At 40.9% G+C, this 15641-nt stretch overlaps 1 protein-coding gene and 1 non-coding gene across 4 annotated transcripts; both read right to left on the bottom strand.

Moving 5' to 3' along the window:
• Window positions 1-107: 107 nt before the first annotated feature.
• Window positions 108-11757, bottom strand: LOC131703167 (zinc finger protein 23-like). Of its 3 annotated transcripts, XM_059006132.1 has the most exons (9): window positions 10989-11757; window positions 9524-10098; window positions 7722-9312; window positions 6431-6502; window positions 5724-5789; window positions 5235-5303; window positions 4986-5015; window positions 2523-4214; window positions 108-1532 (listed from the first exon to the last, which is right to left on the bottom strand). In XM_059006132.1, exons 3-8 carry the CDS (start codon window positions 7810-7812, stop codon window positions 4069-4071), a joined length of 474 nt encoding a protein of 157 aa, XP_058862115.1. In that variant the 5' UTR covers window positions 7813-9312; window positions 9524-10098; window positions 10989-11757; the 3' UTR covers window positions 108-1532; window positions 2523-4068. The 3 variants fall into 3 exon arrangements, with proteins under 3 accessions (XP_058862115.1, XP_058862114.1, XP_058862113.1); XM_059006131.1 differs by lacking the exons at window positions 108-1532; window positions 2523-4214; window positions 4986-5015; ... (1 more) ...; window positions 5724-5789; window positions 6431-6502 and having other exon boundaries at window positions 7824-9312; XM_059006130.1 differs by lacking the exons at window positions 108-1532; window positions 2523-4214; window positions 4986-5015; ... (1 more) ...; window positions 5724-5789; window positions 6431-6502 and having other exon boundaries at window positions 7824-9312; window positions 9778-10098.
• Window positions 11758-15197: 3440 nt separating this feature from the next.
• trnae-uuc (transfer RNA glutamic acid (anticodon UUC)) lies at window positions 15198-15269 on the bottom strand. The gene has a single exon. It is a non-coding gene; the product is annotated as a tRNA-Glu (tRNA).
• Window positions 15270-15641: the final 372 nt, after the last annotated feature.

Raw genomic sequence — 15641 nt, 5'->3', positions numbered from 1 at the left:
AAATGGCAAAATCATAGACAAAGAAAACAAAAATAGCAAATATATGAAATGATCACTTTTCACAAGTTTTTACAAAGGAGGATACGGACAACATGCCCCACACCTGTTCCTATCCAGTTTTAAATAACTTTAGCATAACAGAGGCAGAAGTGTTAAAGGGACTAGGAGCTCTTAAAATAAACAAATCCCCTGGGCCAGATAAGATCCTCCCAATAGTACTCAAAGAAATGAAACAAGTTATTTACAAACCGCTAACCAAGATCATGTAACAATCTCGTGACACAGGGGTTGTAGCGACAGACTGGAGAATTGCAAATGTAATACTGATCCACAAAAAGGGAGACAAAACCGAACCAGGTAACTACAGACCAATAAGCCTGACTTCTATTATATGTAAACTTATGGAAACTATAATAAGATCCAAAATGGAAAATGACCTATATGGTAACAATATCCTGGGAGACAGTCAGCATGGTTTTAGGAAAGGGAGATTGTGTCTAACTAACCTGGTTGATTTATTCTCAAACTGAACACAGTAGGGATTCAAGGAAATGCATGCACATGGATTAGGGAGTGGTTAACATGTAGAAAACAGAAAGTACTTATTAGAGGAGAAACCTCAAAATGGAGCGAGGTAACCAGTGGTGTACCACAGGGATCAGTATTAGGTCCTCTGCTATTCCTAATCTATATTAATGTGAAATAAACCAGTCCAAAATGAGACATTGATGCTAATAGTTTTATTGCTGAAAAAGCTTTACAGAAAGAGAGAGGCTTTTACCCAGTTTCATGTAACAGCAGATTGTGTTGTTTTGGCAGGACAGCATTTATACTGGTCAACAGTTTGAGCATTTGTTGTCATGAATGCAAATAAAGAGATTTTAAAATAAGTGAAAGATGAAGAAAATCTCTATATAAACACAATGTTTTTGTCAGTCTGTGAACAAGGCCTGTCACGGGACACTTGTGACATCACAGGGTGGCTGTGAGGAGCTGGGAGAAGAAAGGAGTCTACTGGTCAAACCTGACTCGGTGCAGTGATTATGAGCTGGGGCAAATCAATCAAGCACGCTCTCCAAGTAATGCTTTGTATATGTGCCCATGTGCAGCTGTGTTTCTATTCAAACATGTGTGAGCATGTGATCTCACTGAGAATCTGAGACGACATGTTAAATAAGGACACCTTTCCATACAATGTAAAGACCTGCTTCATGAGAGGCAGGGAATCGCCCAATAGAAAAACAATGTTTTCTCTATTATATATCCTTGAAGAGATTGACCAAATGCACAACAGGGAGCAGCTGTTTTAAACAAACTGGGAATGGCCTGATAGAAATAAGTATGGGTGCTGTAGCTGTGTGTGGGGAGAGGGACCACAACAGAAAGGTTACAGCCATGCTACAAAAGAAGGTTGCTGGTGTGTTTAAGCTTTGCTTGCAGGTCTGCTGTCAGGTAAACTCCAGCACTGTGATCCCTGGGCGCTGCTGCTTCTCAGTAGTGCTGGCATCGCCTGCAGCGGTAGGTACGCCAGTCTGAAACCAATTGAAGACATTATCAGCAACCTGGGCAGAAAAGCTATTGTTCTGATCCATACCCTACAGAGCATTGCACAGCTAGGTAATGAGACTGTGGGGTGGTAATGGTCAGCATTGTCTAATAATATAGATAATCAGTGTCACACTGAGCTGCAGAATTGAACTCCCTCCCATGTGTAGATAGCGTCCTCCACACTCTTTGTATTGCACTCCTTTGAATTACAAATTTGAGTAAAGCTTTGTGTAATTCAGCATGCAATTTCACAATCCCAAAGGGTATGGAATCAACTGCTAAACTGTGGAGCCACCACAACCTCACAATGCAATCCTATCAATAAAAGACACGGAAACCCTCTATACTAGTTCAAATGCCAAACATGTTTCTGAGGTTTTATTCACAGCAATCCTAGATCAAAGCTCATCTGTTTTGACCCCTGCTTTTATATTTTGTTTCACTGAAATGACAAAAGTTCCACAGGAGATTGAGGTCAGTGGACCCTTCTTCTCAACTCAAAGCCAACCCTGACATAATGACCTCCCACAGAGAACTACTGTACACACACCATAAAACAGCAGCAATCCCATTCATCAGATCTCCTGGGATTATTTGTGGAGTTGGTTACTCCGGCATGAGATCATACACATGTAATAAGTTTAAGTATACATTTTAGGATTGCAGGAGACAGGTTAGACTTTCCTCTTTCCAATAAGTTACGAATGACCTCAATCGATCAATAGTTTGAGACAATGCAGTTGAAAGATGAATCATAAACTCATCTTGATATTTCCAGTTGAAGGATTATGATGGATGGCATCTGTTATAAAACTTATTCCAACAATTCTGTGTCTCTCTTGGAGTTCCATTCATATTTGACCTGGTCGACCTCATGTTCTAAACTGATATGGACTGACACTTGTTTTTCTATTTCAAAATTTTTCTAATATATCCCTCAACCAATGTATACAGAAATAATAAGGCATACTCACGGCGAGTGCAGCGGTACCCATGACGGTAGTAGAAATAGTAGTGATAGTGATGAGCTACACAAAAAAAGAAAAGATAGTTAGGAACAGTCTATTTTTAACACAGAGCTGCTTAAACCCACTGCCTTCCACACTGTAGCCCAGAACTCAACCCCCTGAGCTACTCAGGGACAGTGGCCCAGTGGTTAAAGAAAAGGGCTTGATACCAGGAGGTTCACATCCCGGCTCAGCCACTCACTCACTGTGTGTGACCCTGAGCAAGTCAAAACGTAAAACTGGGGTCCTATTGCAAGTGACTGCAGCAGCAGTTGTTGATGCATAGCACACCCCCTAGTCTCGAAATCACTTTGGAGAAAAGCGACTGCTAAAAGACTAATGAATAAAAAAGTAATACTCAGATCCACAAGCATGCACATTGCCTTCCACTCTGCAGGGCACCACTTTCTCAAACCACTGAGCTATCAAACCCATTAACTCCTATACTACAGCCCAGCACTAACCACTGAACTGCTCAAACCCACTACCTTCCACACTGCAGCTCTGCACTCTAGTCATTGAACTGCTCAAACCCACTACCTTCCACACTGCACCTCTGCACTCTAGCCACTGTGTCACTGAAGCCTCTCAGCAAAGCTACACTGATAAACAATTCGTGCCCTGATTGAAAATAATAAATAAATCCCACTGATTGCTGCATCAAATAAAGTAGAATCCATTTACTTACCATAGTAGCATCTGTACCTTACTGTGAAAGATACAAGTGATATATTGAGTTCAGTCCATTTGAAGTCACTGCAGTGGCTGCTTCATACAAGAATGGGGCCTCAGTAGTGTATTAGAGAGCTATATATTTCAAAGGAGTGTCTCTCTATTTGTACATTTCTATTATTGGCAAAATCCAAAGCCAGGGCTCCTTCTTTATATCCCCTCCCACAGGATACAGAACACCTCACTATGTGAGTATGTATTAAATGAAGATGGCATTTCTTATTAAGAGCAGCTAATTCATACTATTATACAATAATACCCCATTCCATATTCTCAACATCAGCTGCAGGAGGCCCCATTGTTAACATGTATTCATTTCTTGTGAAGCGCACAGTACATGTGTATTGTATTGTAGTGTACAGTCACATTTTTATTAAAATATCAGATTCACACTTACCACGAGCACAGATGCTATAATCTGGAAATGAAATAAACACACACCATTAAATACAATTTAAAAATATATATACAATTCATTTCTATATATTAATGTTCCATAATTAAATAAAATACTTACAACAGTAAGCTGTTCGAAAGAAAAAGAAAAACAGAAACAGTGGTTATTGGATTTAATAGTTCACTTTATATTCATGTTTGAGTTCCATTTACTGGAATGTTTTCTGTTCCTCTGAGAATATCAGTTGATTCTGATAGCTGTTACAGGCTTAATGAAGATACCAAGGGGCTCATTTCAAAGTGTTTCCACCAGTCTGTCCACAACTATGAAACCACTCCACGGTAGAATATGCTGTAATACTGAAGTGTTTCTCAATGTCTTCAATCAATTGACCTGCAGTCTACAATCCATGCAGTTCAACCAAACCAGGAGCCAGCTCCAGAGAGACACACACTTACTTCTGTAGTATCTTTTGGACAGGCCATCCTTCTTCACTACCATGGACTGTGTCAGGACCACTTCAGAATCCACTTCAGGAGACAGAAAGCATGTGAAGATCATTAAACAAACAGTAGGTTGCATCCCTTCTATTTAAACACAGACCATGTTGAGGAACTCTCCAAATCTGGATTAGGATTTCAATGTACATTAAAGAAGATTGCTGAACAGTAAGGAGCTTCAGATTTCATTTTGTTAGAGTGTGTGTTACAATGTTTTCACCTGAGTTCAGGAGCTGCTCTTCAGTTCTAGTTGCCTTGTCTTAGATATATGTACATAATGTAGACTGGATCAGTCAAAGTGTCTTTATAGAAGAGCAGGTGACTGGATCACGCTTCCTTCTGCTTTCAATTCACTGCTATGCACTAGATGGTGATGGCACTTACTAACAGAAAGATATTTCAGTCTGCATTACATATGAAAAGAATCACACAGAACAATCGCACAAAACAACTGTGGTCAACTATGAAAGGCGCTATATAAAATAAACATTGATTGATAAAAAGGTAAGAGAACAGGACAACCTTTTAGTCAAGTTATTATATCTCAGTTGGGCAATCCTTCTTACTGACATGTAAGGAGATCAATTAATACAATAAGTCTTATTAAAGGTGCTGCATCAACACATTTAAATGCACATGTTAAATGCAAACAGGTGAAATATTTTCAAAGTGTATATCCCTCAAGCTTTGTGTTTTCCTCTTCCGCATCAGTGTGACAGACAGACAGACAGACAGACAGACAGACAGACAGACAGACAGAAACACACTCAACAGAAGAAGCTATAGGCCGTTTGTACTCACTGTCAGCTCTTTTCTCCATCATATTGTCTCCTATCAGGTAAAACAGAAATAGGTTTATACAGTTAGAAGTACATTAGGAAACAGATCTGGGCACTTTGTGTTAGTGCCAGTAGAGAAACAGCAGCTAAATGTGCTCAGATTCACTGGGGTTTGGCCTTAAGTCTATCATCTGTAATTCACAATGTGTTCCTCTTGAAGGTTTAACGTTGTACCCACACACTACCCAGACGTGCTTTTCAAAGGACTCACCCAACTCCCGCTCTCCTTTGAGTCCATCACTGTCCAGCTCAGCATCACTGTCACCTGAATCCACTGCCTCTGGAACAGGGAGAAGAGAGCTTCATGAAGCAATGAAGGATTCCCTCGACTGCAGTGCACAGCTTCATAGGACACTCAACACAGGGAGGCAGAGAATTCCCCATTACATTGCAGTGCAGAGCTGTGAGGTTTAACCAGGAGATTTCTGGATATACAGTAGCCCTTGATGTTATGCATGATTAGTGATGATTAGTCAGGTTGGGTTTCTAAACAAATTGTGTGGTCTGTGCTTTTTTGTCATTGCTTAACTTAAATCCTGCAAATAAGAAACTTACTTTCTTTCTTTCTTTCTTTCTTTCTTTCTTTCTCTTTCTTTCTTTCTTTCTTTCTTTCTTTCTTTCTTTCTTTCTTTCATTCTCTTTCTTTCTTTCCTTCTTTCTTTCTCTCTTTCTTTCTTTCTTTCTCTCTTTCTTTCCTTACCCAGCGCTCTTTTGTTCTCCAGTGCTCCTTCCTGCTCCTCTGAGTCTTCCAAAGTGTTGCTGAGATCTGTAAACACAGGCTGTGGTTACATTTTTAATGAGAGCAGTCCTGTGTTGTATCCAGTGCTATGAAAGGAATGACAGCATGGAATGGAGAATGCAAACGGACTGATTAAGATTTTTAGGTCTATATGTTTCAAGGATATGTATATTTTGTGAAAAAGGTAAATCAAACTGAATGAACATTTTAAAATCTCAGTGTATTTTATACACACCCTGCAATGGTTAATTGAAGAGATGAGCAGGAGGCAAGAGCGACTCGAAGGGAAATTTCAAATGCAAACCTTGATTTGTGTTTTCCCCCCAATATATTTAAATATTTACAGTTGATGACTGTTTCATTTCTAATAAGTTCTTATAAATGATAAGAAACGACGAGTTGATTTGGCTATTCACATGGATAAGCCACAGCTGCATTTTACAGTACCAGGGAATCCTTCTGGTCTGAAGCAGCCTCTTATTTCTTAGGGGTAAATAAGGGGTCCCCATGGTGGGAGGTGGTTGATGCAACACATGGGAGTTTTCAAGTTCTCTAAATGCTGTGTCTTATTCTAGTGGAGTTCAGGCTCATCAAATCAAACCCCAAGACAAGTAGGCAAACCTCTGTGTTGAGAATATAGGATTGAGTTCTGGAAGAATGGATCTTACCCTGTTCTCTCTTGCTGGCCTGGTAATCATTATCTCCCAGCTCTTCAGAGTCCTCAAGGAGGCTCCTTGCATCTGCACACAGAGGAAATGGAGGGGGTGAAATCATTCTTTTAAATGGCAATGTACAAATTAAGAACAAAGAAGGATATTCTTATGGTAAGTTGATTATTCAATGATGCAGCATTGAGGAAAAGCCTGCCTTCTCCACTATGTTATCTCATGGAAGACTGTCTGCTATCTCCCTACCCTTCTGTTATTCTGATGAAAGTCAGTCAATGCCATCTCTTCCCCCATTTATTTTAGGTTGAAGGCAATCAATGCAATCCCTCCCTCCCTCCCCATGTTACTCAGGAGAAAGGCAGTCTTACCAGCCCCTGACAGAAGCAATGCTGTCAGGACCGAGAGGAGAATGGCTCTTGTAGTCCAGGGTTTCATCTTGACAAGGTGCTGATGCTGCTTTTCCACTCTTCAGCTGCTCTGGTCCCTCCACCCTGCTCTGTTTTATACCCTCTCCCAGGCAAATGCACTCCTTCACCACTAAACCCTCATCAAGGACCCTTTCTTTCTCTACACTGTGATATTGTGTGATGCCCTCCTCTTCCAAATTTCCATACTTCACTTGAAAACGATTTCCTCTATACCCTATGATCCAAATCTATTGACACAGTGTCAGTGATCTCCATTGTTCTCTTAACACAGTGCAGGATCAGTGCTGGGATCAGCAGGTGCAGACAGGTGGCCCCATATACAGTATTAAAGGCAATAGAATGATTAGTTATCAGTCATGCAAAATGAAGCATTCTCTGGAATTTCATATCTACAGTACAGCACTGCAAACACTCAGCTCACAAACATGTTCATTATACCAGGTGTTGTGGTTGAGCTGCTTCTTTCATTAGCAAATCAGTCAGCTGCTGTACGGTGTGGAGTGCATGTTTCTTATTGAAACATTTCACAATTGTATTACTAAGTCTCTTTTTAGAAGGAAAAAAGTAGGATTGAAATACCCAGTGGGTGTGAGAGAAAGACCTTGGTGTTGTGATAGACTCATTTCTACCAGCAACGGGGAAGCAATCATAAAGGTGAAGACTAATCCCAGGGCTTAAAGTTAACCCAAACTAATACCTCAAGCATAGCACTGACACCAGGGCCAGAGGACACTGCTGGATATTAAGTGTGGATAGCCATAGGACAGAGGGTAGGAGACACCTTCTCACAGAGTGTGGTGAGGGGATGGAATGAGTTACCAAGTCATGTTGCTAGGGCTGGGATCCTTTAAGACCCGACTTACCAGGTTTGAGATCAATCAGCTGCTGCACTGATGGGCCGAATGTCCTCCCTGGTTCTGTGTTCTGAATTCTGGATCTCCAGTGTGCTGGCATTGATTGGTAACTCCTCTCCAGAGTCAGTTGTTTTCCTTGTACACTCAACCAACCCTAAATATGCTGAGAGAACAGTTGAGGGAACTAAATCTATTCAGTCTGGAACAAAAAAAAAGACTAGAGGAGACTAAAGGTTTTAAAAAGTTGAAGTTAACTGTAGTCACTCTTTCAAGCACAGCAGAGAGACCATGACTAGAGAGAGAGGGGAGTATTCAGCACATCGGGAGCAGAAATCACCTTGTTAAGAAGCAATGGTATGCAGCCCATTAAAGTGCTAACAGCTCTCTGGCGCACCCTGCTGGAAACAGTATTGATTTTCCACTTCAAGCTGCCCGCATGATAACTGTGGTATACTGTGCTGCGTCTTGAGGTACCGCAGATTCACCATGGTATCAGGGAAGATTCCACACAACACACTGCAAGAGGCTGAGCAATGCAGGAGAAAAAAGAGAAACTTGCACTCCTAATAACAATCTATTTAATATATTACTAATGTGATGTAAAGCAATCAGAATGCTCAACAACATGATGAACACAGATTTTGGTGAGTTTTTGATCTGAACAAATTGTGATTAGGGGTGACCAGATTTATCAAGCGACTTCTGTTTTCAGTTAATATTTCTGTATTTAGTCAAATGCACTCCTGTTGTTTAGTTGTCCCCAAGTGTCTGCATTTCTGAGAATGTTCTCTAGTCCTGTAAGAGTCTGCAACTGACTTCGCTTCTTCACACTAAGTGCAGGGATAGGATTACACACCTATGTGAATGTTATGGTGTCTTTTAAGGTGTCCTAACTGGTTGAATCTCTTCCCACAAACAGCACAGTGATAAGGTTTCTCTCCTGTGTGAATGCGCTGATGCCTTTTAAGGGATCCTAAGTCATTGAATCTCCTCCCACAAATAGAACAGTGATAAGGTTTCTCTCCTGTGTGAATGCGCTGGTGGATTTTAAGGTTTCCTAAATTACTTAATCTCTTCCCACACTCAGTACAGTGATAAGGTTTCTCTCTTATGTGAATGTGCTGGTGTGAATGAAGATTTCCTAACTGTGTGAAACTCTTATCACTGGTCTGTATGTGGGAAGGTTTCTCTCCTGTGTGAACGTGCTGGTGTCTTTTAAGCAGTGATATATGATTGAAACTCTTCCCACAATCAGCCCAGGAACACGGAGTCCCTCCTGTGGGATTTCCCTTGTGAGTTTCAGGAGCGTCTAATTGACAGGAACTCTTCCCACCTTTAATAGAATGAGGCAAGGTCTTCAAGTTGCCCTGGGTTTCAGAATTGTTAAAACATACAGAATGTGCCGTCTCTGTACTCTCCACAGTAAGTGGGTGTCTGTCTTGTAAAGAAGGGATTGTAACTGAGTGAGTTCTCAATGTCTTCACATACTCTTCTTGGGGTGTTGTTTCTCTGTGTTTCTTGCACTGTGGTTTGCCTCTAGGAGAGTTTTTGCACTGAGGTGATAGAGTGGAGTCGTGTTCTCCTTCATCTACTTTAGAAGCTAAAGAAAGAAAGAGAAGAGAGACGAAGGTTATTGTACAGCATTCTTCCACATGCACTGTTCTGAACACAAGTGAATGAGCAGTTCAGTGATTGGTTGCTTGAGATGAGGTGGATTCAACTGCAAACGGTCTACCAGGAATGGGGAAAGGCAAAGATCTAACACAGGGGTGTCCATCCAGATACAGGAGTATCACTTTATATAACTGAACCTGTTCAATGTGGAGCGGAATGGCCTCCAGGAGCGTGATTGGACACCGCTGATCTCACAGCATTCTAAAGAGGCGTGGCAGCGGCTGCACATCTAGCAGGTGCCTCAGGAGCAAGCACAGTGATGTCCTTGTTGACATAGTGGTTGGGCAGCTCCCCTTGGTTAAAATATGAATCTCAAGCACACTGCTGGTGTTCAGTACCAGGTTCTGCAGGATGAATAGGCAGCTCAATGCTGCTTGTTTTGTAGGATTACCTCTAAATCCCAGTTCACATTCAGATGGAGAGTCATCACACAGGTTGGATCCCAGCTTGTTGTTCTCCTCAAGTGTACAGACATGATTTTCATGGGGAAGTTCCTCTGCGATGGGGACACATTCCTGCTCTATGAACTCCTCTTTAATAGGAACACATTCCTGTTGAGGGACCTCTTCATCTTTAACACATGCCAGCTCTGTAACCTGCATTAGACTTGCACACCACTCCTGCTCAAAGGACTCCTCTTGTGTGTAAACTGCTTCTATCTTTGGCCCCTCCTGTGCTTCAGATTCAGGGATAGTGTGGCTCTCTATGGGATCTGTGGGAAACAAAATTGTATACAATTAGATCTCTTACTTACTAGCTAGGTTTGTTAGTTGCTTTGATCAGGGATTTAAAGTTACTGTTCCTCAGTTATTTCGTATATAATTCTAATTCTGCTTACCATCAGCTGAACAAAGTACTTTATTTAGAGACTCAATCTAGAGATTCAATAAAATGATACAATTCAGTTGACACCTTACTGTGTTGTATTTACTTCCTCCAACTTCAACCCTTAATTGAACTTGTGGAACCACTCGGTCCAAAATCTTACAGCGGATTGGTGCAGGCAGGGTGCTGCTGCCGCCCCTTTATTCACACAGTGAGGTCTGGAAAGATCGTGTAAATGTGTGTGTGTGGAACAAGAAGGAAACAGCACTAAAGCAAAAGAACGAGCAGCGAATGAGCCGCGACTGTACCAAAGACAAACTCAACAGCACTGGAGCGGAATACAATGAAACCATTTATCTAAAAATAGATTCGCAATCAAACACTGAAACCCGATGTGCTGCTGCCTGTCTGTTGATATTAGATCACACATCATTATTCTAACCCTCTGCAATATGGTCTGTGACTGTCTCAGTGGGACTCTATACAAGACATCACTTTACCAGAAGGATGCCATTGAAGCCTCTTAAATTAGACTGGTTAAGATTTACCAATCTAGTACTTTCTAGAATACCTATTTAAATATATAAAATAATATAATGCCTCGATTTGACTCTTTATAACCAATAACAGGACAGAGCTGTGTTATTAAAAGCGCTTATTATAATCAAACACTTTAAAACGTGTCCGAAGAGAAATTCTAACCAAGATTTTTCCAACAGTAGGTAGTTTAAGGTGCTGGATTGACCAAGCAATACCACACAATAAAATCAATCTTACCTTGAAATATTAAAGGTTGTTTAATGTCTGCATCTGCAGCGTTTATACACCCTCGCACAGCTTTCAGCTCGCTCTCTGATATTTCCAATCTCAGCTTCAGACTTTCATTCTCTTTCTCCTTTTTTTCCATTTCCACTCTGAATTCAGTGAATTTGCTGCCGACAGCTTTAGTAATCGCACACAAGACGGTGTGTAGAGCCGCTTTCACTGCGTGCTCGATGGTAGAGGCGAGATCGTCTTGAAACAACGACACGGAGACACTGCCGTCCATCTTCACTGGTTTGAGTTTCACACTGGTCTAGCGGAATCCTCTTTTCATTCAGAAACACCGCCTGCGGTTTGTATTTAGTAATATTTATTTTTTACTGTAGCCTTCCCATTCAAATATATTCATCACTTCTTCTGGTGTGAAAGAAAGAACACAAACAACATGCTTTGCAAGGAGTAACTTTACTTTGGTCTTTCAGAATCGCGCAGAGCTCTGCTGGAGCTTCAACGCGTTTGTTTCTCAGTAAATCATCTCATTGAAAAGCTCGACTTGTCTGTAGCTGCGACTGACGCGCTCCGCTCTGTGTGTGAAATTCAACACAGAAAATGGATGCTTTCCTTTTCACGGAACTCCGTGCAGGTAATAAACAAACACAAAAATCACTAATTATTAGAAAACATTTCATCCCAGCCTAAATCCTTTAAACAGCAGGAGACAGCGTGTTGTAAAATCATCACTGACTGCAACCACCTCTCCACACATGAACAAAACAAACCTCTCTATTTCCTGCACTGAAATGAAAGCGTCACCAGCAGAAGGCGGGTCTAGTTGGATTCATCGCGTATTATTGGCTATAGAAACACTCTATCCCCAGCATGTGAGCCTGATTGGCTGTAGAAACACTCTATCCCCAGCATGTGAGCCTGATTGGCTGGCCTCCCTGTCGAGGCGGTTATGAAACTGGATGCCAGAGTTCGCCATGTTGGCTCTTTCAGCGCTGTGTTCAATGCGATGCATTCAGGCGCGTTAAGTAAGTGAGCCGCTCAGAAAGCACACGGAGCTGAATTTAAATGACTTAACGCTCTGCTACAGGAGAGCGCTGAGCCACTTTTAAAAATGGAGAATAATAATGATTTGCTTGTTAGTGTTTCTGAGGTGATGGTTGATGAAATGGCCCCGTGTGAAGTTACTGTCCCCTGCTGGACCTCGCTGAGTTCGGCGCTCTGTTTGGACTGAACCTCATATCTGTCTGTGTTTAATACCGACAATACCGACGTTAATAATGAACATTATGAATAATATTAATACTACAAGCCTAATAATAATACATTAATAACTATAAAACAGCTCTACATTTAAAAAGAAAAATGAAATTAAATGATACAAATTCGAAAACAACCATTTTTACATTATTGTCTACATGCATCATCTCAAATAATTACAGTGTCATTTATCAGACCCTTCGGCGTTGTCTTTTGAAGAATTAAACCTGCCAGACCGAACGCAGGCTAACATTCAATCAATCAATCAGTTAATCATATATATTTTCTATAGCGCCCGATATGCGCTTCACAAAATCTACTTAAAAACAACAAAATATCTAATTGTAAGGCTGGTCGAACAAAATAAGTCTTCAGTGTAATTTTAAACAAAGAGCGCTTTCCACGATTTAAGATGCTTTAGAGAGACAGAATATTGGAATTGGCAGCCGAAACTGGGGGATAAAACTGCCTGTGATCAAAGTGGGCAGAAAAGTTGCATACTTTGCATACCGTATTTGGGAGAAAAGAAAACGGATCATCCCTGATTTGTAACGTTTCCATGGTTCGGCCCGGCCACTGCCGTGTCTGGTTAAAACGATGAGTTCAGTTTTTTTTTCTGCTGTTTGGTAATTCAGTCATGAGGCAGCTGTAGCAGAGTGGCGCAGCGGAAGCGTGCTGGGCCCATAACCCAGAGGTCGATGCATCGAAACCATCCTCTGCTAGCTTGTTTTTCTTCTGTTAGCAAAGTAGATTTTTTAAAATATTAACTGAAGGCAATTAATTAATATTACATTTCGCAATCAAGGATGATATAATGCGCAAGGATACTTGTCTTTCATAAGAGCTGAAATAAATTATAGCGCTTTGAGATTATATGTTACTAGTGGATTTAGAAATCTACTTAATTATAGTACAACTGTTCTTAAAAAGAATGTTATCTCGAAAATGGATGCTTGTCAAGCCGAAATAGCTCAGCTGGGAGAGCGTTAGACTGAAGATTTAAAGGTCTCTGGTTCAATCCTGGGTTTCGGCAAACAGCAAGAATATTTTTGTTTTGTATTATTTTGAACTAAAAAACAGAACACATTTTTTCTTCAGTGTAATTGGAGGAAATAATAATATTACAGTGCCATCTTCTAATGGGATTAAGAAAATGAAAAAAACACCGTCTCTGGGTGTAATCACAATTACATGTATGCAAACCAATGCAAGCAAACTTCAACCATTTATATTTAGTCCCAAATAACATAAACTCTTCCATTGCTAAAAAAATATATAAAAAAATCTCCCTTTGTGCTTCTCGGAAGGCATACGATGGAGGGCGCACTGCAGTTTTCAGTCTGGGGAATATTACAAATTAGGAGACTGTGCTTTAAAATACACATGTAGGGCAGGCGACTCTGTTAAAAAGAATTGTCACACTTTGTATTTATCTTCATAATGCGCTGGGACTAAATACGCAGATACGTTAAAACTATTTGGAGAATGCGGGCATCGATCCCGCTACTTCTCGCATGCTAAGCGAGCGCTCTACCATTTGAGCTAATTCCCCTTGAATTGTGCCAGTGATTCTCATAGGCTACATCGCAGCTTGATACGAGCAATTCAGATTGTCCTATAGATTTTTTATTGGCAATGTAGTCTGCCATTTGCAAATTAAAAAAATAAATTAATTAACTAAATAGCAAATATTTCGACTACAGGTATGTTTTCAATTTCTTCAAAAAGTAGTCTCAGCTCGTTGATTCAGTCGCTTTAAAATCCACCTCTGTGTCCCGATGCAGCAGCGCTGTGTGCTGTGGCTCGAGCTTGTTTGACGAGGCAGGCAATGCAAAAATGCCAAAACTTGCTTTTGTATCACAATTCCTGCAGTTCGTTGTCTTTCCGAGGGATTCTCAGTCCCGTCCTGCCTCAACCTCTTTTGCTTCATATATTAACTTGATTATTTCAAATCAAAACCCCTCCCTTCGAGGATCTGGTCATGAAGCCATGCTTATCAGCTTTCTGAGATGTTAAGAATCCACCGTCACATTAATTTTCCAGCTTCCTTGCATCAGGCCATTCCTGCAACCTTCTTGCTCCCGGATTTGCACTTCCTCATTTGCCCCCAACTTCATCAAGGCACTTAATACAACTTTCAAAGTCCATTTCATTCAATTTGAGCTTCCAGGCACATACGGAAACGATGTCCTACGATTATCAACATTTACACCGCAATAGACAATACACTCTTAGACTGCTCCTGATCAAATCAATAGGTTTTGCAGCAGCCTCCGAGCAACGCATTCCCATCCTCTCAGGTTCTGCAGCGGCCTCAGATCTATGCATTCTTCATCTCTGCCCAAACGCAGCCCCATCTCCGACATCATCTTAAACGCCTTAACTCTCAAATACCAATTTCCACTGCATTCAGCAGCTCTCTGCTCTCTACAGCAGGCCACTGCACACTACTGACAGCATTCCATAGTTTCTCTGTTTCCGTCTGTCCTAAACGGAGGGGGTTCTCTGTTTTTGTCTCTCCTAAACGGCCCCGAGACACTTTTCCTAAGCTCTCCACGCTGCCCAGCTGACAGCTTAGCTGCCTGAGGATGCTGCACTGAGTTGCGAAGGATCTGTCCTTTTGTCCTGTTGTTCCCCTTCCTGTCTCTTGTTCCACTAAATGCCCAGCAGCCAGAGGATGCTGCCTGACCCGTCGGGAGCGAGTGTCAGATTGTTGTATGTTATGTGTTTAAACTTTGCTCTTTCTCTCTCACTTTTACGTCACCCCTCTCAAGCCCTCGTAGGCAATCAGTGAAATGTGAGGTGATGTGAATAGAGTCAAATACATTGCATCATTCTGTGTATATATATATATATATATATATATATATAATTTCAAGTAACTGTAGGTTTATCATCATAATGAAAACACATTACACATGACCACAGTTCTGTAACAAAATGACAATAACAAAGACGTTCCCATACCGGGAGTCGAACCCGGGCCGCCTGGGTGAAAACCAGGAATCCTAACCGCTAGACCATATGGGAAGCTGATTAACAAACTCCTGGACATGCAACAGTAGCTAGTATACAGTACAATGATGGTAAAAAACCACTAATTCATTACAAACACGTTACAAATTAAAGCAAACTTCAAGCCATTTATTTTTATTCTCAATTAACACAAACTCTTTAATTGCTAATAAATAAATAAATAAATAAATAAATAAATAAATAAATAAATAAATAAATAATCTCCCTTTGTGCTTCTCGGAAGACATACGATGGAGGGCGCACTGCAGTTTTTCAGTCTGGGGAATATTACAAATTAGGAGACTGTGCTTTAAAATATACATGTAGGGCGGGCGTCTCTGTTACAAAGAATTGTCACACTTTGTATTTATCTCCATAATCCGTTGG

This window comes from Acipenser ruthenus, chromosome 32 (assembly GCF_902713425.1).
Source record: "Acipenser ruthenus chromosome 32, fAciRut3.2 maternal haplotype, whole genome shotgun sequence".
Lineage (NCBI taxonomy): Eukaryota > Metazoa > Chordata > Actinopteri > Acipenseriformes > Acipenseridae > Acipenser > Acipenser ruthenus.
Note: the sequence above shows the minus strand (reverse complement) of the source record. Positions and strands in the feature narration are given on the sequence as shown.

Bases quoted from the DNA above. Each gene is read 5' to 3' on its own strand.
- LOC131703167 (XM_059006130.1), bottom strand. From the start codon at position 11,259: ATGGACGGCAGTGTCTCCGTGTCGTTGTTTCAAGACGATCTCGCCTCT. The intron at 10,099-10,988 runs GTAAGATTGATT...TGTTTCCCACAG, and splicing joins ACAACCTTTAATATTTCAAG to ATCCCATAGAGAGCCACACT. The intron at 9,313-9,777 runs GTAATCCTACAA...TTCTTTCTTTAG, and splicing joins ATGTGAACTGGGATTTAGAG to CTTCTAAAGTAGATGAAGGA.